Source organism: Bos grunniens, chromosome 7 (assembly GCF_055505025.1).
Source record: "Bos grunniens cultivar Pamir isolate PY7600 chromosome 7, Bosgru_T2T1.0, whole genome shotgun sequence".
NCBI lineage: Eukaryota > Metazoa > Chordata > Mammalia > Artiodactyla > Bovidae > Bos > Bos grunniens.
In genome coordinates this window covers 80,711,645-80,737,521 of record NC_141171.1, presented here as the reverse complement: position 1 = coordinate 80,737,521, position 25,877 = coordinate 80,711,645, and the positions used below count along the sequence as shown (strand labels likewise).

The 25,877-nt window shown below is 43.0% G+C and overlaps 1 protein-coding gene and 1 pseudogene across 2 annotated transcripts in view; one reads left to right on the top strand and one right to left on the bottom strand.

Moving 5' to 3' along the window:
- Nucleotides 1-5,117, bottom strand: part of LOC147369873 (uncharacterized) — a 42,239-nt pseudogene extending 37,122 nt beyond the window's left edge. Inside the window, exon 1 of the transcript XR_015168009.1 lies at nucleotides 4,050-5,117. The product of XR_015168009.1 is annotated as an uncharacterized LOC147369873 (transcript). The remainder of the gene's footprint in view (nucleotides 1-4,049) is intronic.
- A 52-nt stretch (nucleotides 5,118-5,169) lies between these two features.
- ANKRD34B (ankyrin repeat domain 34B) lies at nucleotides 5,170-21,682 on the top strand. Its single transcript, XM_086412798.1, has 3 exons — nucleotides 5,170-5,310; nucleotides 7,469-7,554; nucleotides 17,394-21,682. The coding sequence occupies exon 3, from the start codon at nucleotides 17,416-17,418 to the stop codon at nucleotides 18,952-18,954; it is 1,539 nt and encodes a 512-aa protein (XP_086268924.1). The 5' UTR covers nucleotides 5,170-5,310; nucleotides 7,469-7,554; nucleotides 17,394-17,415; the 3' UTR covers nucleotides 18,955-21,682.
- Nucleotides 21,683-25,877: the final 4,195 nt, after the last annotated feature.

Below are 25,877 nucleotides of genomic sequence, written 5' to 3'. Positions count from 1 at the left end.
AGAATAAAGACATTTTCAGATATGCAAGGACTCAAAAATTTACCTTCCATATATAATTTCTAGGAACTTACTGGAGATATGTACCAACAAATAGAGGAAGTAAGTTAAGAAAAAGAAAGATATAGGACCATCCAGGAGAATCACAGAATCCTAGGGGGACAGCAAGCAGAAAGCAGTCAATTAAAATTTGAAAAGAGTGAAGTAAAAGGAGATATCAAAGACTTGACACTATCCTTGAGCGCTTGGAACAACTTAAGTAAGCAGCCAAGACAGAAAAGCTTAAGGGGAGAGGAGCGTGATGGAAAGGAAGACAAGAAGTCCAGGGGAAAAACAGCTGTTCAAGACAGGAAATAGTTATGAATAATGATGATGAGTAGGATGATGATGACCATGGGATTTTTAACTCAAAATGGAAGAATAACCACACATCTCCCTCTGTCTTGAGATCTGAATTAAATAGATAGTAAGTGAATTATAAACCACTATTTTGAGGAGAACTGGAGGGGTTCCATCAGTAGACCAAGGTGTTCAGCTTATTTCTGGGAGGCAGAAAATAGTTGGAAGGATTTTGGATCAAGATGCTTATCAAACACAGGCATTTACTTTTACTTGTTCCTAAAACCCCATCAAAACATATTATTAAGGGTATAAAACCATGAAGATAACATGTTTCATATTCCAGATCATCCCATTTTATCACCCACAAAATACAATGTGTTTAATTTGGTTTCCACACCTTGGGTCAGTTCTGCCTCTCAGCTCTCATCACCTCAGGATCTCAGTGAATCTCACACAGCAGGGACATGGAGGAGCACCAAGGACAACAGAAGAACTGCAAGAGTCATTCTGTTCTTGGTTCCATTCCTGAGGCTCCTTGAGTAAATTAGAGGGCCTCTCAGAGCCCTGCTGGTCTTATCAGTAAAGTGGAGATTATAACGTCTGTCCTATTTCCTTCAAGTTGCACTTGCTGAACTAAAATGAGACCAGGAGTAGATAGAAACTATATGTTCTCATCCTCAAGCCTTGACTGTTAAAGTCTTCACCTTTTAATATTCAAGTTACAGTGAAGGCAGGGCATGCTTGCCTAGATGAACAGACTCTTCTTCACCCCATCTCATCCTCACCTCACCTGACCTACTATGGGAAGTCAGTCCCTACAGTTCCACCATCAGCCCCAAAACAGGTCAGTCTGCATGGCTTGGAGGATGGACAGGGATATGGCATGGGCTGGGGGCACTGTCCACTGACAAGATCGTGACCACAGTGCAAAATATGATCAATTCTCCATTGTTATCTTCTTGTTCCCAGATCCCACAGAGGAGAGTCAGCCTTCCCCAACCTTTCACTCAGCGAGGTACCCAGGCCCAGACTATTGGGCCTATTGACCTGCACTCTCATTCCTTGTATGAAAGCCTCTTGCCTCAGACATGTTGGTGGTCCAGGATTGTGATGTTCTAGCATCAGCCTCCCTCTCCTGCTTACCAGCCCTGGCACAGTACCCAAGTCAACAGCACCAATCCTCCCAAGGTGAAGGGAGGTGTGAAGTGTCCTTCTTTCAAGGCTTCACTGTCCTTCTTTCCCCTAGTCCAGCCTCTCTCCATCTGTCCCAATACCCTGATGACAGGTAGAGTAGGCTGAAAAATACCTTTCCCAAAGAGGTGCACATCCTAGTCCCTGAAATATATGAATATGTTACAAAAGGAACTTTGCAAGATGTAATTAAACTAAGGATCTTGACATGAGGGATTATTCTGAATTATCTGAGTGGGCCCAGTAGTGTCACAAAAGTCTTTCTGAAAGTGAAGCAAGAGGACAGAAGGAAGCAGAGGAAGACAAAGCTGTGTGACAATGGAAGCAGAGTTGAGGGAGAAACTGAGATATGAAGGGAGTAAGTGACCACCAGCCAAGGAATGCAGGCGGCCTCTAGAAAGAGGAAAAGGCAAGGAAGTGGATTAGCTCTTACAGCAGTGCTCCCCAATCTTTTTGGCACCAGGGACCGGTTTTCTGGAAGACAATCTTTCCAAGCACTGGGTTGAGGGGAATAGTTTTGGGACGATTCAAGCACATTAAATTTCCTGTGCACTTTATTTCTATTTCATCAGCTCCACCTCAGATCATCAGGCATTAGATCCTGGAGGTTGGGAACCCCTGCAGCAATAAAAAACTAATAAGATAGGACTGAAAATTAGATCATTTACTTTGAAAAGCTATTTGGCAATATTTACAAAAGCTGAACATATGCCTATTTATGACTCACAATTCCACTCTTAGGTACATACCCAACCAGAAATGTGTATATATGTTCACCAAAGACATCTGCTATAACATTCCTAGCAGCATTATCTGAATAATTACTCCAATGTGTATCAGTAATAAGATGAGTGAAGTGAGGGACATTCACACAATGGAATACTATACAGCAAAAGGAAGGAACAAGCTAGGGACGTCCCTGGCAGTCCAGTGGTTAAGACTCTTCACTTGCACTGCTTGTCAAAAATGAATAAATAAATAAAAGTATGAACAAGCTAAATCTATAGATAGTATGCACCTCCTCAACATAGTTTTAAGAGAGAGAAGCCAGAACAGTATATTCTTCATGATTCAATTGCTACAAAGTGTAAATATAAGCCAAAGTAATCTATGTTGGTTGAAGCCACTACCCTGCCCCCTAGAAGAGAGAAAAAAGAGACAGTCTTCTGGAGAACTGGTAATCGTCTGTCTCTGGGTGTTAATGATGTGTTAGTATAAGTAAAATCATTGAAACTGTGAAAAGCATATCTATTAAATATTTACTATCAGTTTAGTTCAGTTCAGGTCAGTCCCTCAGTGGTGCCTGACTCTTCCTGACCCCATGGAAGCAGCAGGCCAGGCTTCCCTTGTCCATCACCAGCCCCAGGAGCTTGCTCAAACTCATGTCCATGGACTTGGTGATGCCATCCAACCATCTCATCCTCTGTTGTCCCCTTCTCCTCCTGCCTTTAATCTTTCCCAGCATCAGGGTCTTTTCCAAGTATCTACTATACACTAATAAAAACTTTTTTAATGGGGGAAAGGAGACCTGTGCCTTCATGCAAATTTACCCAATTGCTTCCTGTGACCTCTAATTTCCACAAACAAATGGATGCGGCGACAATCCAAACTTAGGGCTCCAGCTCCATAGAGCTCAACTCTAGGTTAAAATAACCTATGAACTTAACATATACTTACTAAGGGGCCAATTTTAGCAGATTATTTTTCTAAATAATCCTCTCAGAGTTAAATCTACTTTCCCCCTTTAAGGACTCTAAACTACAAATTATTTTTAACTGACGTCATCTGAACAACCATAAAAGACAGTCACGGTCCTTTCTCCACCAGATGATTCCTGATAAATGAATTCAAATCATTGCTTAAAATTCGTCTCTTTTTAATTCCATAGAGGAGTTTCACATGTAAAGTATAAGTCAATTAATATGTATTAATGTTTTGATAATACTAGAATCAAGTTATAAACTCACAAAAACGAAAGAACAGCTGCTCCCACGAATGCCTCAACCTGAAGTGAGATTCTGGCTTTACCAAAACAGAGGACAGGGACGGGAAAGGGGACGAGAGACCCGTGGGGGACGGACGCGTGGACCAGCCGTGTGGATAAGAACTAGAAGGAGGGACGCAGACATGGACAGGGGGAACCAAGAGCAGTTATGTAGGGGTGACCGACGCCCTGCACTGGAAAAAAAACCCTGCCGCCCCTGTTCTGGGCCAGATCGCTGTAGCCAAAGCGCTGTGGCCGGGTTGGGGTGTGAGGATAGCGGGTGGCGGATACTCGAGGGGACAAAAGGCGGGGCTTCAGAGGCCACACTTCGGTCCCCGGGGCCGAAACAGACTTTGGCCCCGCCGCCCCCACCTGCAGCACAACCCCGAACCCGCGCGTCACTCCCAGCGGAAACGAGGCGCAGCCCGGGCTTCTGGCGAGGTGCGCGCCTCCCAGCCCCCGCTCCGCTTCGCAGCTCCCGGTCCGCTGCCCGCATCTCTCCGCCGAGCGGGGGCGGGGACAGAGCTGCACCTACCAGGATCTGCGACTCAAGCGGCGGTGCAGCCAGCGGAGTCAACATCCCAGCTCGGACGGCGCCCTGGGTCCACCGGCGCGAAGGGTCGGAGCGGAACCGGGAAGGCGGGAGGCGCCCCGCCGACTAGACAGCGCGTCGCAGGTCAGTGTGCGGCGCCGGCTGTGCGGGCTGCAGTTAGGAAAACTTTGGTTTGCGTGTCGGCTGCCGGGAGGAGGGCGCGGAGTGCGCAGCCCCGGCCCAGGGCCTCCGTGCGCCCCACCGGGTATACTTGGGCCCTGGGAGACGGCATCTCCTGCGCCCTGACACTGCGGAGCCCTGGAGCCCACCGAGGGCCGCCGGAGTGTCGGGTCCTTTCCAGAGACTGCCCCGCCGAGCCGGGCGCGCTCCGCGGAACCAACACTCGCGCCTCCCGCAGTCCCCGCCCGTTCTTGGCTGGGGCTCTGCGGCGGCGCGGGCTCGGACCCCGCGGGCGAGCGAGTTTCGCGTCCTTCTCGGCCTTGCAGCGATGGGGAGGTGATGAGGGCAGCCGGCGGCCACAGGATATCTGAGAGGATTCGGGCAGGGGCCTCGCGGGCGCGGGTCGGCGCCGCAGCGGGAACGGCGCGCGCTCGACTGCCAGAGCGCGCGGGTCGGAGGGGCGGACTTGGGCGCGTCTCCGCAGGTGCCTGCGGCCGCCTGGCTGTGGGAGGTGCGGGCCGGGCGCGGGGCGCGGGTTAGCTGGGGCTGCGGAGCCGTTTGCAGTCACTGTCTTCACAAATGCGAGTCACACAGGGGCCGGCAGCCGGGCCCCCGGAGCCTACTGGGGCCATACAGCTTTGGCACCAGGACCCCAGGCCCCTTGTCGGAGAACCAGGGTCCAGAGGTGCGCCTGCCCCCAGCAGAGGGTCAATGGCTTCTCTCGGGCGTGCTGTTTCCCAAAAGGATGGCCGTGTCCCCCGGGCGGGCGGTGCGGGGACCGCTCTGCAGCGACTCTGGTCAGAACCCCGTCTCGTGGATGGCCATCGCCTCAGCCTGCCAGCTGTGCCCTGGCTGGGAGCAGAGGCGACGAAACGCGCACCCCGCCCCCATCGGTGTCCCGACGCTGTCGCCCCAGTCACCTTCCTGTGCCCTTCTCCGACAGCTCCTCGGGCTCGCTCCCTCCCCGCTCTCGGGAAAAACTGAGGCAACAACTCCGTTCCGGAGGCCGCGAGGACTGTGAAGACGCCTCCAGAATCCTCGGCAGCCTGGAAATCCCATCACCTTGGTTCCCTGAGACTTGGAGGTATAGGTTTGCATGTCTTTATGTGTGTGTGCTGGGAAGGCGGGGTTGGAGGGTTGCGGGTTCTGCAGAGAACTGTGGGGGTGCAGCTTCCCCAGGGCCCAGCACCACAAACCTGAGGTCGCCTGCAGTAAGTAGAAGTAACCAGCCCTTTGGGGGTACGCTTGGGAAAGACAGCAAACCTTACCAGCTTGGGTCGTTTCTAAATATTTCTTTTGAGCCCGGTGCCAGAGAACACTTTACCTGGCAAGTCATGACGTTCCCTGGGACAATCTCAGTGGCATCTTTTGTGCTGGCTTTGTCCCTTCCTTTACATAGGGAAGGAGACAGGTCTTTTGCTGGTGGCAAGCAGGCTTGCTTCGTTCCAGGTGCAGCTGGCCTCCACATCCTGGCCTGGGCCTCCCACTGCAAGTCTGGACTTTCTCAGACCTGTCTGGGAAGGGTAGGGCAGGAGATCTCCAATACGTCGGCTGCTGTAACTCAAGGCTGTACTCTTCTCTAGACCTGTGGGCTCTCTTTGCCCACTCTGAGGCAGGGCAGTTGTCTCTGCCCTTGGCTCCTGCAGCAGAGCTAAGCCTCAGATGCCCTGGAGGTGAAATGATTGGAGACAGTCTGATGGGGGAGCCTCGGGCAGGGACTGATAGCTAATAGGAAGTGGGACTGGGGGACGAGTTTGTCGCAGACTTTTTCCAAGTGTGCACAAGAAGCACCCCCTATGGGGAGTGGAGCCTGGGATCTAATTAGCAAGCTCTCCATGTTAGGCCCATAGTAGGTGGAAGACCTGTTGGTTATAGGCACCTTAGCCCCCATTCTCAAACCCCTTAGCCCAGAGCACTCACATTTAGTGATGCATGTTTAGAAACTGTCATGATTGAATTCCTAAGTGGCAAATATATAAGGATCTTCTAAAATCCTCACAGTCATCGTCAGTAAAAATTATCCCCACTTTAGGAATGCGGAAACAGAGGCTCAGAGGAACAGCTTCTCCAGGGCTGGTAACTTGGGAGGAGACAGAGCCCCAGGCTTTGACACACTGCCTGCTGCCCCCTCTGAGCATGCTCTGGTCTCCTGCAGGCAGCACAAAGACAGAGTAACCTGGGGCAAAGGTGAGGGACTGGGTTTCCAGCTTGAAACTCATTTGTTAATTTCCACCACCACCGCCCCCCCACCTCCCCCCCGCCCCTCGCCCCTTGCTGCTCTTCCTCACCATGGCCAGATAAATATTAATAACTTTTAGAGAGGAAGCATAGATCCTGTTTGGAGGTGGACTAAGAGGCTCAAAGGAAAGTAAAATTTCTTCCTGAATGACAGGAAAACTAGGAGTGGCTTGGGGAGAAAAACGCCACAGGAAAGACCCAGCCTATTATCTCCACGATGGCTTCTAAGGCACCTTGGCCCCTGTGGTGGTGTCAAGTTGTGCGCGCTCAGTCACTTTGGTTGTGCCCGACTCTTTGTGACCCTATGGTCCATAACCCGCCAGGTTCCTCTGTCCGTGAGGATTCTCCAGGCAAGAACCCTTGGAGTGAGCTGCCATTCCCTCCTCCAGGGGATCTTCCTGACCCAGGGATCGAACCCCCACCCCGCGTCTCCTGCATTACAAGCAGATTCTGTACCACTGAGCCACTGGAGAAGTCCATAGATATCACACAAATCAGGTACTCAAAACAGAACTCTACTTTCCTCTGTTTCCCCATTCCTAACGTGGGGATAAAGTGGGGGAAGCTGGTATCTAAGAAACAAGGAGACATAGGAGAAGGAACATGGGAACATATATCAAGTCCTGGCGAGCAGGAGGGTAAGAGAAGTGACTCTGGGAGTTCTCTGACCTTTCCCCCCTCAGCCACATCAATGGGACAGACCTCAGCACAGAATGGGGCAGACCAGGTAAATGCCACAGCTCAACAGTCTTTGCAGGGCAGGCTGCGTCCTGTGTGCGTGAGTGCGTGTGTGTGTGCGAAAATGCACACACACAGGATTGCCCTGCGTAGAATCCACTCCTAACACTTTACAGATTATAATCAGTGAAACATGATTAACTGCACAAACACTGTGGGGATGTCTTCCTTAACAGGGAATTAAAAAACTAGACTCCAAATGGGAGAGATGTGTGGAACAAATTATTGGTATTTATGTCGCTCTGAATAGCTTTGATTTCCTTTAGTAGGAACTGACAGCTGGCTGACAGAAAACTCATCCAAGGAGAGAAAAGACATAAGTGAAGTATGAAATTTTGAATAACATTTTCAGGTAACTTTCTATTTCCATTTAGAGTGGGTGTCTGGAGGGGCGAATGTGGTTATGATTTGAATTGCTTCATTTATCTGTAGAGATTTTTTATAGGGCTCATAATTCTGAGATCCAATGCCTTTTACTTATTTTTCCTACCTCCCAGTACCCTGGTGTCAGGGCAGCGAGCTGGGAATTGCACCATGTAGCCTATAGACTCTCAGTTTCTTCCGTTTTCAGCATGTGGCTTCCAAGGCTGGAGCCTCCCTGATCAGTCTGTTTAAAGAACAAATCTTCATTTCTTGCCTAGGAGAGTGGTCGTCTACTTGGGGTGGCGTAAAGTTCTGGGGGTCCAGTTGTTCTATCCAGCCATCCTGTCATGTTCAACCCTGTGCCTCATTGCCAATTTCTGTGTCATTTGGAACCTCCATGTCCTAAGCTTCCGGGGTCCTGCCAGTAAACTGGCTCCCTTCTCGCTGGGGCCATCTCCCTAGGGGGCTTCACGATGTAGCTTCTACTATGTTAACGCAGTTAACCATGCCACCCCCACCTCTGCCTCCTCAGCATGTTTGAAATTGATCATCTGATATTACCCTCTTTCAGTTTTCTTTGTTCTTCAGAATAGATATCTTAAAAAAAATAAACTGTAATTTTAGAAGGGCCTTGGGAGATGGAGACCATCCTGGTGACTCAGGTGGTGGAGAATATGCCTGCAATGCAGGAAACCTGGGTTCGATCACTGGGTTGGGAAGATCCCCTGGAGAAGATTGAGAGAGGCGGTAAAAGACTAGAGTAAATATGCCATGATGAATCATGAGCCTTGTTAAAGACAATTTAATTTTAAAATAAAAACAATTTATCCAGCTGTTTAATAATTAATATCTTATATTACTCATATCTTTAATGCTGAAATTATTGTATTTGGAAATTATAAGGAAAATGCCCTTAAAGGGGTATCTTATTCCATAGTTCACTTATTAGGTTCCATTTATGTTTACAAACATTATTTACAGATTCTAGAAAAACAACATTTTAAATTTTTTATGTTATTTAAATAGCCTGTGAGTTAGAGACATGGTGGGCTTCCCCAGTGGCTTAGTTGGTAAAGAATCTGCCTGCAATACAGGAGACCTGGGTTAGATCCTTGGGTCGGGAAGATCCCCTGGAGAAGGAAATGGCAACCCACTCCAGTATTCTTGCCTAGAGAGTCCCTGTGGACAGAGGATCCTGGTGGGCTACAGTCCATGGGATTGCAAAGAGTCAGACACAACTGAGTGACATTTTCACTTTTCGCTTTAGAGACATGATAAAAATAAAAGATGGCCAAATTCTGAGATAAAAACTTTAAAAAGAAGAACACAGTGAGTAGGAAAGCACACAGGAAAGTCTCTTTCCAGATGTTGTCTGATTTCATCACCAGCCCCCAGGGGATGAATGTTTTATGATTGTCTTCCACCAACGGGGAACCCAAGACTCTGAGAGGCTGAGATATTTGACCAGGGCACACAGCTAGAAACTAGGAGAGTCAGGGTGGAAGTCTGGGTCTACCTGACCTTCAGATTTTCTCCAGTTGAACAATCTGTTTGGAAGGTGTAACTGAACTGGGGGATCATTTATAAGCTAGATTATAACAGAGCCTGACTCAATGTGAATACTGTACTCGCACTAGCTGCCCTCGGTGAGGATGTTTCAAAGGAAGAGACGTGAGGCAGGAACATTTCTGAACTAGGATCACTGTTGGCTAGAGAAGTGGTCTTCATCCCAGGTGGGGCTTACCTCTGCGAAAAGTAAATTAGTCAAACTTCAATATCAGCATTTTTGATGTGCAAATGGATGAGGTGAGAGAAGAGAACAGACTGAAAGAAGGTGAAGGCATAAAGACAAGGGGGTTATTCCAATAAAGTGCTGATTACAAGATGAGACACTAGGAAACAAAATATATATATACACATGGAGAATAAAGTATGTGGTGACATTTTTTTCTGAAAAATTTAATGTTTAAACAATTTCAAAATTTCTCTATCAAGTGTAAGCAGTTTAAAAAGTGAGCATCTGACATTTAAAATGGATAACCAAAAGGACCTACTGTGCAGCACAAGGAACTCTGCTCAGTGTTATGTGGTAGCCTGGATGGGAGAGGGGTTTGGGGGAGAATGGATACATGTATATGTATGGCCGAGTCCTTTCTCATTGTTCACCTGGAACTATCACAACATTATTAGTCGGCAATACAAAATACCCCAAAACAAAATTAAGAATTTTTTTTAAAGTGATCAGTCCAGTAGCTTCAGTTCAGTTCAGCTCAGTCACTCAGTCGTGTCCCACTCTTCGAGACCCCGTGAATCGCAGCACGCCAGGCCTCCCTGTCCATCACCAACTCCGGGAGTTCACTCACACTCACGTCCATCGAGTCAGTGATGCCATCCAGCCATCTCATCCTCTGTCGTCTCCTTCTCCTCCTGCCCCCAATCCCTCCCAGCATCAGAGTCTTTTCCAATGAGTCAACTCTTTGCATGAGGTGGCCAAAGTACTGGAGTTTCAGCTTTAGCATCATTCCTTCCAAAGAACACCCAGGACTGATCTCCTTTAGAATGGACTGGTTGGATCTCCTTGCAGTCCAAGGGACTCTCAAGAGTCTTCTCCAACACCACAGTTCAAAAGCATCAATTCTTCGGCGCTCAGCTTTCTTCACAGTCCAACTCTCACATCCATACATGACTACTGGAAAAACCATAGCCTTGACTAGATGGACCTTTGTTGGCAAAGTAATGTCTCTGCTTTAATGGCAACCCACTGCAGTACTCTTGCCTGGAAAATCCCATGGATGGAGGAGCCTGGTAAGCTGCAGTCCATGGGGTCTCGAAGAGTTGGACATGGCTGAGCGACTTCACTTTCACTTTTCACTTTCATGCATTGGAGGAGGAAATGGCAACCCACTCCAGTGTTCTTGCCTGGAGAATCCCAGGGACGGCGGGGCCTGGTGGGCTGCCGTCTATGGGGTCGCACAGAGTCGGACACAACTGAAGCGACTTAGCAGCAGCAGCAGGTTGGTCATAACCTTCCTTCCAAGGAGTAAGCATCTTTTAGTTTCATGGCTGAAGTCACCATCTGCAGTGATTTTGGAGCCCAAAAAAATAAAGTCTAACACTGTTTCCACTGTTTCCCCATCTATTTCCTATGAAGTGATGGGACCAGATGCCATGATCTTCATTTTCTGAATGTTGAGCTATAAGCCAACTTTTTCACTCTCCTCTTTCACTTTCATCAAGAGACTTTTTAGTTCCTCTTCACTTTCTGCCTAATAAGGGTGGTGTCATCTGCATATCTGAGGTTATTGATATTTCTCCCAGCAACCTTGATTCCAGCTTGTGCTTCTTCCAGCCCAGCGTTTCTTATGATGTACTCTGCATATAAGTTAAGCAGGGTGACAATATACAGCCTTGATGTACTCCTTTTCCTATCTGGAACCAGTCTGTTGTTCCATGTCCAGTTCTAACTGTTGCTTCCTGACCTGCATATAGGTTTCTCAAGAGGCATGTCAGGTGGTCTGGTATTCCCATCTCTTGAAGAATTTTCCACAGTTTATTGTGATCCACACAGTCAAGGGCTTTGGCATAGTCAATAAAGCAGAAATAGATGTTTTTCTGGAACTCTCTTGCTTTTTCGATGATCCAGTAGCTTAGAAGTCTTTATAATGAGCAAGTTAAGCCTTGTTGTTCTGACAGCCGGCAGTACTCCGGGGCGGGGTCTGCCTACAGCTGCATGGTGGACATCCTTGCTAGCTGCAGCCAGCTAGTGGTGCCACTTCCCAGCTTCTCTGAAGCCCTGGAGCTCACAGCATCTTCTCTTTCCACGGGACCACGGCGGAACCACTGCCCGGCTTAGCCATCCCAGCCAGCTCCCCTTCTTCTCCCAGTGAGAGGGAAACTTTCCCTGTGGGAGGGAAAGTTATGGCAGGAAGTGGCCAGGTTTAGCACTGTGAAGAAAGGTCTGTACGTGAGGATAGGTGAAAAAATTTGAATGTTGTTCCAAAAGATTTCTTTTAAAACTTAAAAAAAAAAAAAAAAGCGTTTTGGCTCCAATAGTAGAAACTATATTTAATACTGAAATCTGGTATCTGGCAACTGGTTTTCATTTGAATATCTCTCTCAAATGCTACTTTTGGTCAGAGGTGTTTTTACATGATTGATACTATTACCTCTTCTTGAATGACAGTTACAGAGTAGTTTTTATATTTTAGATTATGTTCCAGCTCATTTCTATAAGTCTCTTTGCTTTATTAAACCCATTTGTATATGAAAAACGCTAAAAGAAGGTTTTTTTTGTGATCCCTGTCTCATGTGAGCTCTTTTCAGATGTTTCACATTCTGAATAGACCTCTGATTTGGGCCTCAATCTGTCAGCCAACCATAAATTCCTAGGTTGCAGGTACGTCTGGCTGTGGAATAGCTTTTTTAGAAGGTTGCACAGAGGACAAAAATAATATATTTTATGTATTACTTTCATTGTATTTATAGCTGTTCTGTATATATTGAGTAGTTGTTCTTTGCTTAACATCATTAATGAAACTGAAGTGGAAATGAATAAGTATATCCTTTTGAATACTGCTTATAGAAGCTGACTAGTTGAAAGTCTAGGCGTAAATACTATTGAAAACACCACAAAAAGTGATTTATGTTGTGAAAACTGAGACCTAATATGGCTCTTTATAAATTTTAATTATAAGACATTCTTACATAAATATTATGTTCTTTTTTGTATATATGTCCCATTTTACAATAGAGAATAGTAGTGTTGTATAGAGGAGCATATGAAGTATATACTATTTGAAGAATAAAAATAAAACGGATACCTATATACATACCATCCAGGTTGAGAGACAGAACATCAGGTGAATCTTAAAAACCTCTCCATGTCCCTCCCAAAGTGCGTTATTCTCCTGATCCCCACCAAGAGGTCACGTGGTCTTGACTTTTGTGTAGATCATTCCCTTTGCTTCTTTTTTCCCCAGTTTCCCACTTGTATATAATCCTTAAGTAGACCATTAATTTTTTGGTAAACTGGGTAGCAAGCACAAATTAGTTGAATAAAGGAAGATCAGTATTGCCAAAATATGGCAAAAGTTCTCGGGAGAAGATAAGTTGAACAATCTCTGGATCTCAGTTCAGCTCAGCATCCCTGAGTGTTTACGAGAGCCCTTCTGGGCAAGGTCTTGAGTGAATCCTGGGAAACATGGATTTACCATGACAGGGCCTCTGGCAGGCTACAGTGTCGACCAGATACTGGATATCCAAAGGCAGTGGGTTTTGAGTCTCCTCCTAAGCTCAGGGCTTTCTGGTGGCTCACACAGTAAAGAATCTGCCTGTGGTGCAGGAGACCCAGGTTTGATCCCTGGGTCAGGAAGATCCCCTAGAGAAGGGAATGGCTACCCACTCCAGTATTCTTGCTTGGAGAATTCCATGGACAGGGGAGCCTGGCAGGCTATAGTCCATAGGGTCTCAAAGAGTCGGACATGACTGAGCAACTAACACACACACACACACACACACACACACACACACACACACACCATGACTTATCCCCAGATCTCAGAGCAGGTCAAAGCAGAACATTTGAGCAGGGCTGAAATGAGTGTCATTGGTTGCCCCAGAAAGCAGAGGATGGAGGGGAGAGCAGAGATACGGTGAGGAAAAAGCAAGCCGGTTAAAGAACTGAGGTCAGGCTCACCTGGGCATTTGGTCCTCAGTTAACAAGATGGTAAAATGGCAGCATAGTCTCAAAGAGGATGCCTGTGCACATTCATTATCCTGGCATCTCACCATCTTCCTGGGGATTATTGTTGCTTCTCCTCTGATGATCTCCAGATCTCGTTTCTTCTTTCTTGTTCCACCATTTCATCTTGATAGATGATATTCTTCAGTAGATTCTTGAAAGTGAATTGGGATTCAATTGAAAGTGATTCCCAATTATTGACTAATGGTTTAGCTAGTAGAGAATTCTAACCTGGGAATCATTTATCCTTCAGATTAAAAAAAAAAAGATATCCCTCTTTTGTCTCTCATTATTGTTGTTGATATATCTGAATCCATTGTAATTCTTGATCCTCTACTAGGTGACTTATCCATTCCACTCCCCTTACTTGCCTCCAAACTTGTGGCATCTTCCCTTTTCTCAGTGTTCTGGAAATTTATAACAATGTGCCATGGTCAGCATCTGTCTTCATCCACTGTGCTGTGTTCTAATTGAGCCCTTTCAATTCAAGAACTTGAGTCCCTCACATCTAGAAAATTTTCTTGATCTTATTCATCATTTCCTCTCCTGCTCACCCATTCCTCCACCCCCACTATTTTCTCTAGCAGGAACTTCTGTTGGATCACAGATTTCCTGATCTAGTCCTCTAATTTTCTCGTTTTTTTTTTTTCTTTCTATTCTTTTTGCTTGACTGTGTTAGAGATTTTATCAACATTATTATTCAACCCTTCTATTGACTTTTGCAGTTTGTATCATGTTTTTATCTTTTGAGAGCTTTTTATGGTCTCTGAAAATTCTTTTTAATAGACTCATATCCTTGTTTCTTGGTTACAATATCTTCTTATCCATTAGAGGATAATGAGTTTTGGAAGCTTTCATTTTCTGGATTTCTCCAGGTTACATTTGCTATTTGTTCTGGGCTCTACCTTGAATATAAGAGGCTTTTTTGTTTGCATGCTCATGATTAAAGGGCTTGGGTTAAAAAGCTAATGTGAAGCTTTGAGCACACGTGGGACGTTTATACCCCTCTGTGGGATGATTTGAGTGGCATGTTGAGGAATCCCTGTGATCAGTACTGTAGGTATTTTCTCCTTAGTAGGTCCCATTCTTGAGAGAAGCCTATTCTGTTTTCTTCTGAAGAATAAAGATATGGCTGCCGTCCTTCTTGAAGCTGAGTAGGGGGCGATGCTGTGAGTCCTTTCATACTGATGGTCAGTAAGCATACCATCATTGTTGTGGCGCAGTGGTAAAGAATCTGCTTGCAGTGCAGGAGATGTGGGTTTGCAAGGGTTCTGTACCTGAATTGGGAAGATGGAGCAACTTAACTTTCACTTTTCACTTTCATGCATTGGAGAAGGAAATGGCAACCCACTCCAGTATTCTTGCCTGGAGAATCCTAGGGACGGCGGAGCCTGGTGGGCTGCCGTCTATGGGGTCACACAGAGTCGGACACGACTGAAGCGACTTAGCAGCAGCAGCAGTAGCAGCTTGGAGAAGGAAATGGCAACCTGTTCCAGTATTCTTGCCTGAGAAATCCCATGGACAGAGAAGCCTGGCAGGCCACACTCCATGAGGTCATAGAAGAGTCGGACATGACTTAGTGACTAAACAAGAAGCATACAGTCACTTATTCTCCTGTTTTCTTGTCCTCAGATATACCCAGTGTCTCTCAGTCCAGAGATTCTCTGTTTCACCATTTGTGGAGAATAAACTGGACATCTTTTGAGGTGGGAGATGACAGTCTTCTGTCTCCCTGGCTTGGAGTGGCGAAGTGTTTCTCAAACTTTACTGTGCATGCAAGTCACCTGGGGATCTAGCTGAACCATAGGCTCTGATTCAGTAGGTCTGGGGTCGGAGCCTGAGATTTTGCACATTTAACAAGTTTCAGGTGGTGCTGCTGCTGGTGGTCCAACGTAGGCCCACCACACTTCTCGGAGCAAGTCCCAGGGATCTAACTGCCTCTCTCACGTCCTTCTCCTAACCCTCTAGGAGGGCTGTACTCTCCACTTGCTCACTAGCTAGTTCTAGAGCCTCCAACTGCTGCCTCTTTCGAGGATTCTGTGGTGTACGTGGGGTAGCTCTCAACTCTGCCACGATGACTCGAGGCACAGCCTTTTCAGGTTGGCTGAGTCAGTTACCACTGGCTCGTTTGCTTTCTGGCTTCCAAAATGCTGCTGTCATCTTCTGTCCTTTGCCCGCTATCGTTGTGAGTTTATGTCTTTCTGGAAGAAAAAATCTTTACTTTCAGGGGGTTTCAGGCAGGGCTAAAAATTAGCTGTGTTTGTTCTGCCGTATCACCCTAAACATAATCATCTGCTAAAGTATTTTCCTAAAGTTGATTATGGTATTGGTATAAAGCCTGATCTGTGATTAAATGTGCTAAATAAAGTCTTCATGTCTTTGCACAGGAGTGGTCTCTACTTCTCTGTTCCCCCTTTTTCTGCCTGCCAAACTCTTTCACAGTCATCAAGGCTTAGCTCAAATGACTGGTCTCTGTGAAGCCCCCATTCCATCCTCACACTATTAAAGTCTGTGTGTGCTCATGATTTTAACCCATAACCAGCTGCTTATTCCAAACAGCTATATAAGCTCCTCAGGGCTGGGGCCTGTACCATTATAGCTCAGAGCCCATCACAATATTAAGAGTTTATAGCTGTTTATCACTGAATTAATTTCTGTATACATGTCGATCCCTTTTTTCTTCACTTTCTTTCTGCTCTCTTCATCTCTTCTTTCTTTTAAGAAGTCATATTTATTATCTATTCTACTATCCAATAGAAATTCATGTCCAATATTCTTAATCTTAAAAGTAAATGACTAAAATAAATAACCCTTCTCAATTTATCAAAGCTACCAAGTTAAATGAAATAGACTTAAATATTACATAAACTTTTATTTGCTTTTTATCCCTAGCTCCAAGGACTGTTATAAAACTAACATTTCCTTGGCTCTCGATAAAGATATAATTCTTACCACCTAATGAAATTATCTGTTGAGTGAGTTTGAATCTAAATGATTTAAATAAATTAAACATAAATCATTTTCCGTTTTAATGATAACAATAAAATGTTTATGAAGTCTACATGTCTTCATTTGTTTTTAGCTTAGAAAACGCCTTTGGAGCAGCTGTCAAAATTCAACCCAATAGTACATTGCTAACCCTGTAACCTCGGAGAATGCAATGGCACCCCACTCCAGTACTCTTGCCTGGCAAATCCCATGGACAGAGGAGCCTGGTAGGCTGCAGTCCATGGGGTCACGGAGAGTCGGACACGACTCAGCGGCTTCACTTTCACTTTTCACTTTCATGCATTGGAGAAGGAAATGGCAACCCACTCCAGTGTTCTTGCCTGGAGAATCCCAGGGACAGGAGAGCCTGGTGGGCTGCCGTCTCTGGGGTCACACAGAGTCGGACACGACTAAAGCGACTTAGCAGCAGCAGCAGCAACCCTGTAACCTAGTTAGTATATGATTTAAATAATGGAATCAAGAAAAATGCATAATCACATGCTCATCATTCCTATCTCAGTGTCAGACACATCAGTTCTTTTAACATCTTGTAGTCCAGATATTTTTCATCCTTTAAAAGAAACATCAAAATGCCCCTCAAATTGGAAATCTAGATCTTAATTATATTATTTAATTGAAGAGCATGTTTAAGTAATTTAATACTAAGAAGTATTTTATATTAAGCTATCATAAACATGCTCTATTTTAGTTGATTCAGTTGCAGTTACACAGAAATTTGGCTTTTTTGCTTAAATTTGCATTCTAATATTATTTTTAAAATATTTTTTCCAAGTAGAAAATAAGATGATGATTATTTAGTTAATGTGGGATTTAGAGAAATATCAGGCTAGTGTTATGTCATAAATATTCAAGGAAGATTTTAAAAGTAAATTTTAGTTTGAATGCCCTAAAGGTTGTTACTATTCTAAAATTATTTTTAATTTTGCAGTTCACTATTTTGCTCTGTATTTATTAAAGAACAATCTTATTTATGTCTTCTTTCTCTAGACATATTTCAGAAATTGTGACTAACAACATGAATATAAATTGGGACATTGATTCCAACTAATCTTTTGTTCTTCATCTTCTTTGATAACCAGGTATTGATTCTGACTTTTGAAGATGGATGAATGTGTAGAAATTTCCAGTGATGGAAATTCCCTAATTAAAGCGGTCCATCAGAGCCGGCTTCGCCTTACAAGACTCTTGTTGGAAGGCGGCGCTTACATCAATGAGAGCAATGACCGTGGGGAAACACCTTTAATGATTGCTTGTAAGACCAAACATGTTGATCACCAGAGTGTCAGTAAAGCCAAAATGGTTAAATACCTGTTAGAAAACAATGCTGATCCCAACATACAGGACAAATCTGGGAAAACTGCCTTAATGCATGCTTGCTTAGAAAAAGCTGGTCCTGAAGTTGTTTCGTTGCTCCTAAAGAGCGGGGCTGACCTCAGCTTGCAAGATCATTCTAGTTCCTCGGCCCTGGTTTATGCTATAAATTCAGAAGATAGAGAGACCCTGAAAGTTCTCCTTAGTGCTTGCAAGGCAAAGGGGAAAGAGGTCATTATCATAACAACAGCAAAATCGCCCTCTGGCAGGCACACCACCAAACAGTACTTAAATATGCCTCCTGGGGGTATGGATGGGTGTCATACTCCAGCCACCTGTGCCACTCCTTCAGAAATAGACTTAAAAACAGCCTCACCACCACTTTCACATTCTTCTGAAACTGAAACGACACTTTTTGGCTTTAAAGATCTGGAGCTTGCAGGAAGCAGTGATGATACTGGGGATCGAGGCTCCCCTGTGAGGAAGCCTGGTCTGACCCCTAATGGGCCCAAGCTCCCTCAGGCTCCTCACTGGATCAGGAGTCCTCCCTTATTAATGCACAGAGTGGCCTCCTTACAAGAGGAGCTTCAGGATATTACTCCAGAGGAAGAATTATCTTACAAAGCCAACCGGCTGGCACTTTCCAAGCGATTCATTACTAGGCACCAAAGTATTGATGTAAAAGACACTGCGCATTTGCTAAGAGCCTTTGATCAGGCCAGCTCAAGAAAGATGTCATTTGACGAAGTAAATCATCAATCATTTTTTTCAGAAGGAAATCAGCAATGCATTGACATCCCAGTGGATCAGGAGCCAGACTCTAACCAGACAATATTTGCTTCCACCCTAAGAAGTATAGTTCAAAAAAGAAACTCAGGAGCAAATCACTACAGCTCTGATTCCCAGCTCTCAGCTGGTCTTACCCCTGCAGCTTCAGACGATGGCAAAGCATTTATAGGAAAAAAAAAGATTCTCTCGCCATCTTCTTCCTTGTTATCAGGGTCCAAAGAATTGTTGGAGAATATCCCCCCAGGTCCCCTGAGCAGGAGAACTCATGCCCGTTTAGAAAGGCGTGGTTCAGGAGCTTTCCCTTTAGATCACAACAGTACACAAACCAGACCAGGATTCCTTCCACCCTTAAATGTGAACCCTCACCCTCCCATATCAGATATCAATGTCAGCAACAAGATTTCCAGCCTTCTTTCTTGTGGTCAAAAAGTGCTTATGCCAACAGTTCCTATTTTCCCCAAAGAATTCAAAAGTAAAAAGATGTTGTTAAGGAGACAGTCATTGCAAACAGAACAAATTAAGCAGTTAGTTAATTTTTAAGACATGGCTAGAAAGTACATTTTTTTTTCACGTTTTATCAGAGAAATACGGAACTAGAAGATTCAAATGTTCATCCTTTTAAAACTTCTAATTGGATAGTTCATAATAGTTAGGGGTTATCAAAAGTACTGTGTACCATCATACTATGCATTGTAGATATACAAATAATAGATAATTTTTGAAAAGAGATTCTCTCAAATAAAATTAAACCGATTTTTTTTAAACCTTCCATATTTAACAAACTTTATGTGGTCCAAGTTTTTAATTTAAACAAAAATAAGCAAACAAGGTTACATATGTTGGAGATAACTTTAAAGTTTTCAATTTTGCCAAAATTTTATTAGGAAGCATTGTGTTCAAATCAGTAATTTTTAAAAAAGCATTTCAAGATTGTAATTTGCCATGATGCCAACATCGTAAAAGAAAACATTAACAGTTATAAAGTGTTCTATGATCAATAAGCCTAAGCTACAAAGAAAGAATGAACTAATTCTTGAAAAATCTTGACTCCAGGTAGGTGACAATCTAATTAATATTTTTAATGGTCAACCAATATAGTAGACAAGGCAGCTAATATGTGTTGTCAGCTTAATCAGTGTCAAAATGGTTTATAGCTTATAAAACTCAGATCTGCTGAGTTTTATAAGCTGGTTATAATCTATGCCAAATGTTTGTGTGCTATTTTTTGCTTTGCCTTTTTTTTTTTAATAGGATCTTTTCTGCTTTTTATTCTATTTCCCAAGAGCAAACACAGTAAGACTAAAGCAAGAATAGAATACTTTTAAAATACATAAAATATTAGAGGCAGTGAAAAGAAATTATAACAACAAAAATGTTAGTTTGTTGCTTGACGTTGTGACAGTTTACTGAAATTTCTTCCAGATACTAAGCTTCTGCAGTATTGAATTTATAGGATTATTAGTCCAAGGAACATTTCTGTTCATTTGCTGTTGACAGAACCTTTTTTCTTATTTTATATTATGGGCATTTTCAGTCACACAAAAGTAGAGAGAATAGTTCAATGAGCCTTCATATATACAGTGTAATAGAGTATTGATTTTTTAAAACATGAAGGCATTTTGGAATAATATTAACTCTTTAGTCTGTAAACTCAATGTGGATCCAGATTTTTTTTTTTAATCCTCATATGATGTCCTTCTTTATCTATCTTTATGACATTTCTTTTAAAGTGTATTTTGTCTGAAATGAGTATTGCTACCTCCAATTTCTTGTCATCTCCGTTTGCAAGAAATATCTTTTTCCATCCCCTTACTTTAAATTTATGTGTGTCCTTCGCCCCAGGCTGGTCATTTGCAGGCAGCATATTGTAGGCTCTTGTTTTCTTATCCTATCAACCACTCTGCATCTTTCAATTGGAGCATTTAATCCATTGACATTTAAGGGAATTACTGATAGGTGTGTATTTATTGCCTTTGTAAACCTTGTTTTCCAGTAACTTTTTGTTTCTTCTTTGTTCCTTTTTTTTTAATTTTTGTTTTTCCTTTTGTAGTTTGATGAGTTTCATTTTTGTGTGCTTATGTTCTCTTCTTTTTGATTTTTGTGAGTCTGTTGAATGTTTTTGATATATGGTTGCCCTGTTTTTCAAGTGTGTTAATCCACTACAATATCTACTTGCAGTTCAGTTACCGATTACCATACCTTAGTGCAGTGCAGTGCAGTTCAGTGTGTGCATGCTGAGTCACGTCCAGCTTTTGCCATCCCAGGGACTGTAGCCTACCAGACTCCTCTGTCCATGGAATTTTCCAGGCAAGACTACTAGAGTGGGTTTTTGCCTTTTTTTTTTTTTTAATGTTATTTTATGGAATTCTCTCTCTGTATCTTTTCATCCCTGTTAATTGTTTTTTGAAGCTTAGTCATCGATTCCCAATGACAAGATAATACAACTGTTAAAAGCATTTCTTGTGTTCTTGTATCAAACTATTCTTCTCTTTCTAAAGACAACTAAAAAAAAAGTTTGGGATTTATCACAAGAGAAACTAAAGGCTTGCTTTGTTGTAAAAAAGAAAAACTGATTATTAGATTATATTAGGTTAGCTAAAATAAAGAAAGCCAGTAGAAATTTAATTACAAAATGTAGTAAGTATTCGGTCAATATTAAAGAATATCTTTTTATTTCTGAGATATAATTATTAGATATTTATATAATTAGAATAATAAGGGTAATTTCCTTAGTGTGACATTCCAATCATCTAGTATTTAGGACCTGTGAATAATTTCTAACAAATGAATGTGATACTACTATCATAAAATATTATGGATATATTAGCTATATGATTTCAAAATATGGTGTCTATACAGAGTCCTTATTTCAAGTTAGCAGTTTTACAACAAAGAGTAAATCAAACTATACAGAACCTAAATGTATTAATTTGAGGTCCTAGCAATTGACACGATGCTTTTCTTCATAACTTGATATAAGCAAGTTGTATAACATAGTAATTAATTTCTTGTGGCTTTTATTTGAAAAATAGATGGAAACTGGAAGTTTTCCATTTAATGTTTTGAAAAACATTAATATTAATTGCATTAAAAGAATTTTTTGGTTCAGAACTTAGAATCGTGCCTGATGTTTATAGGTAACTCAACCCTTTTTGGAAGTTTTAATACTGAGAAAAGTTCTTGGCTTTAAGTTGTAAGGATACAGTTTGAAAGAATATGTAGTTCGATTAGTTCATAAACAATGATATCAATAAAGATTTAAATGTCATTTTGAGTATCAGTGCTATTTTTTACTTTTCAGTATTTAGTACACATGCTGCTGCTGCTAAGTCGCTTCAGTCGTGTCCAACTCTGTGTGACCCCAGAGACGGCAGCCCACCAGGCTCCCCCTGTCCCTGGGATTCTCCAGGCAAGAACACTGGAGTGCGTTGCCATTTCCTTCTCCAATGCATGGAAGTGAAAAGTGAAAGTGAAGTCGCTCAGTCGTGTCCAACTCTTAGCGACCCCATGGAACCAGGCTCCTCCATCCATGGGATTTTCCAGGCAACGGTACTGGAGTGGGGTGCCATTGCCTTCTCCTTGAGATTAGACAGTTGACCTTAAATACTGAAAGGACTGATGACTGACTTGGTCCAAATCCTCCAGATTAAGAAAAACAACTAAAGCCAGAAAATTGAAGTTACAAAAATATTTCAAATATTTTACCTATCCTAGGAAGATAACAATAACTTTTGGAAATAGGCTGAGGATAGATGTTAATCAAAGATTTAACAAAAGAGATTCCTTTGATTGACTGACCACCAAAGTCTTATCAACTTTGAAGAGTTTTTGAGAAAGGCTTTACTTATTGACAATTCTAGATTCATTGGGACAAGTTGAAAACTAATGATTGAAATTACGTTTTTGAATTTCAGTCATCCATGCAACTTCTTAGCTTTATTTTCATGTTTATTCAGTGTTAGCTTTAGTGGCATAAATATAAATTTTGATTGTCAGGCAACACATTTCAAAAAGGCTCTTCTCAATTTCTTAAAAAAAAAAAAATTCTATATTATCCCTACAGCTTTGGGTCCTATAAATATGAGGAATCTGACATCCAAGGGAAGAACAATTCCACCAAGGGATTCAATCACAGTCCACCAAAATGGAAACCGTGATAACCATCTGATCATTCCAGGTTCCTTCACAGGAGAAAAAGGTTTCGTGGCACTGGTTGGAATAAATACGGGTAGAATTTGAGGAATTCACTGGAGACCCCCTTGCATTATCATAGCCAGTGGTAAATGTAGGTTATCCCAGTTCCACACAAATGGACCATCGAGGTATCAGAATTCTCAAGAATGAAGAGATGGGGGCACACCACCAGGTACATTCTAGGCTGTTCCTGCCCGCAGCTGTTAGAAGGGGCAGTCTAAGGTGTCATATCCTCCCATGGTGCCCTTACTCCCCGACAGTAAGCTGGATGAAGGACGGACAAGGGACCCAAAGGAACAAAGGCACAAACTGGGATGAGCCAATGGGAGCTCTCTCTCAGTAATCTGAATTTGTCTTGTGGTGCACTGGAGTTTGTGACCTCCCACTGCCGAGGACCTCGTCTTAGTTGCTTAGGACAGTGGTCTTAGTTTTTGCCCTTCCTGCCGCCTAGGTGTTCAACATTTCTCTGAATTTTCTGGATATTTCTCTTATGGTAAGTTCTTCCCTAGCCTCAGTTATTTGAGTTAATTTGGGTAGGATCCTATTAATACATCCAAAGTGTTTCAGAACAAGACAGTACCTAAAGCAGTATCAGTTGGCTCAAAATGGAAAATACGATCCAGAAAGAAGATAATCATTATCAAAACAAGGACTTCATGGCTCATGCCAAGAGAGTTATAAGGCAGCTTTGACACCTAAGGCTTCAGCTGTGAAGAGTGTATCAGGAGACAGTATCTTTATCAGTGATCATAGCATGTCACAGAGGTTCTTTAGTACAATGCCTGGTGTATAGTACACACTTCAGATTTTTACTGCTTCTTATGATAAATATAAGGATAAGGGTAGTTTTTGTAAGGATAAAAGGATAAGGATAGTTTTTAAAAACTAGAAAACATTTGATAAGTTGGTAAGACAATGGTTATAATTATTCTCTAAGTCGCTTCAGTCGTGTCCAACTCTGTGCAACCCCATAGATGGCAGCCCACCAGGCTCCCCTGTCCCTGGGATTCTCCAGGCAAGAACACTGGAGTGGGTTGCCATTTCCTTCTCCAATGCATGAAAGTGAAAAGTGAAAGTAAAGTCAGTCGTGTCCGACTGTTCGCAACCCCATGGACTGCAGCCCACCAGGCTCCTCTGTCCATGGGACTTTCCAGGCAAGAGTACTAGAGTGGGTTGCCATTGCCTTCTCCATCTCTTTCCCCTACAAAGTTACAAATGGGTCATTATTTTATACAGCCTTTTAACTAAAAAACAACTTCAACATACTTCTGTACTGTTTGAATCTTAAAATTGCTTGTGTATATATTTTTCAATTTAAAGGCTAATAGGAAATTCCCTGATTGTCTGGTGATTAGGACTTTTGAGCTTTCACTGCCAACGGCCCAGTTCAATCCCTGGTTGGGGAGCTAAGATTCCACAAACTGAGGTGCAGCCAAGAAATAAAAAAGACTAATAAAACTATTTTTCAAGGATTGAATATGTTTAGACACAAAATACATTTAAATTAGAGATACCAAGGGAACATTTCATGCAAAGATGGGCTCAATAAAGGACAGAAATGGTATGGACCTAACAGAAGCAGAAGATATTAAGAAGAGGTGGCAAGAATACACAGAAGAACTATACAAAAAAGATCCTCATGACCCAGATAACCACAATGGTGTGATCACTCACCTAGAGCCAGATATCCTGGAAAGTGAAGTCAAGTGTGCCTTAGGAAGCATCACTACGAACAAAGCTAGAAGAGATGATGGAATTCTAGTTGAGCTATTTCAAATCCTAAAAGATGATGCTGTGAAAGTGCTGCACTCAATATGCCAGCAAATTTGGAAAACTCAGCAGTGGCCATAGCACTGGAAAAGGTCAGTTTTCAATCCAATCCCAAAGAAAGGCAATGCCAAAGAATGCTCAAACTACCGCACAATTGTACTCATCCCATACACTAGTAAAGTAATGCTCAAAATTCTCCAAGCCAGGCTTCAACAATACATGAACCGTGAACTTCCAGATGGTCAAGCTGGATTTAGAAAAGGTAGAGGAATCAGAGATCAAATTGCCAACATCCACTGGATCATCAAAAAAGCAAGAGAGTTCCAGAAGAACATCTGCTTTATTGACTGTGCCAAAGACTTTGACTGTGTGGATCACAATAAACTGTGGAAAATTCTTCAAGAGATGGGAATACAAGACCACCTGACCTGCCTCTTGAGAAATCTGCATGGAAGTCAGGAAGCAACAGTTAGAACTGGACATGGAACAACAGACTGGTTCCAAATTGTGAAAGGAGTACGTCAACGCTGTATATTGTCACCCTGCTTATTTAACTTACATGCAGAGTACATCATGAGAAACACTGGGCTGGATGAAGCACAAACTGGAATCAAGATTGCTGGGAGAAATATCAAAACCTCAGATATACAGACGACACCATCCTTATGACAGAAAGTGAAGAAGAACTAAAGAGCCTCTTGATGAAAGTGAAAGAGGAGAGTCAAAAAGTTGGCTAAAGATCATGGCATCCGGTCCCATCACTTCATGGCAAATAGACGGAGAAACAGTGGACCGTGAGAGACTGTTTTTGGGCTCCAAAATCACTGCAGATGGTGATTGCAGCCATAAAATTAAAAGACACTTTCTCCTTGGAAGGAAAGTTATGACCAACCTAGACAGCATATTAAAAAGCAGAGACATTACTTTGTCAACGAAGGTCCATCTAGTCAAGGTTTTTCCAGTGGTCATGTATGGACGTGAGAGTTGGACTGTAAAGAAAGCTGAGTGCCGAAGAATTGATGCTTTTGAACTGTGGTGTTGGAGAAGATTCTTGAGAGTCCCTTGGATTGCAAGGAGATCCAATCAGTCCATCCTAAAGGAAATCAGTCCTGAATGTTCATTGGAAGGACTGATGTTGAAGCTGAAACTCCAATACTTTGGCCACCTCATGTGAAGAGCTGACTCATTTAAAAAGACCCTGATGCTGGGAAAGATTGAAGGCGAAAGGAGAAGGGGACAACAGAGGATGAGATGGTTGGATGGCATCACTGACTCAATGGACATGAGTTTGTTTAAACTCTGGGAGTTGGTGATGGACAGGGAGGCCTGGCATGCTGCAGTCCATGGGGTTGCAAAGAGTCGGACATGACTGAGTGACTGAACTGACTGACTGCCTTACATATATTTTATAGCTTAAAGAAACAATGCTAGAATGATCAAAGTAGAAATGGCATGAACCTTTTATCCACAAATGCTGAACACCTGAAACACCTTGAGAC

Excerpts from the sequence above, each read along its gene's own strand:
- ANKRD34B (XM_086412798.1), top strand. The coding sequence starts at position 17,416 with ATGGATGAATGTGTAGAAATTTCCAGTGATGGAAATTCCCTAATTAAA.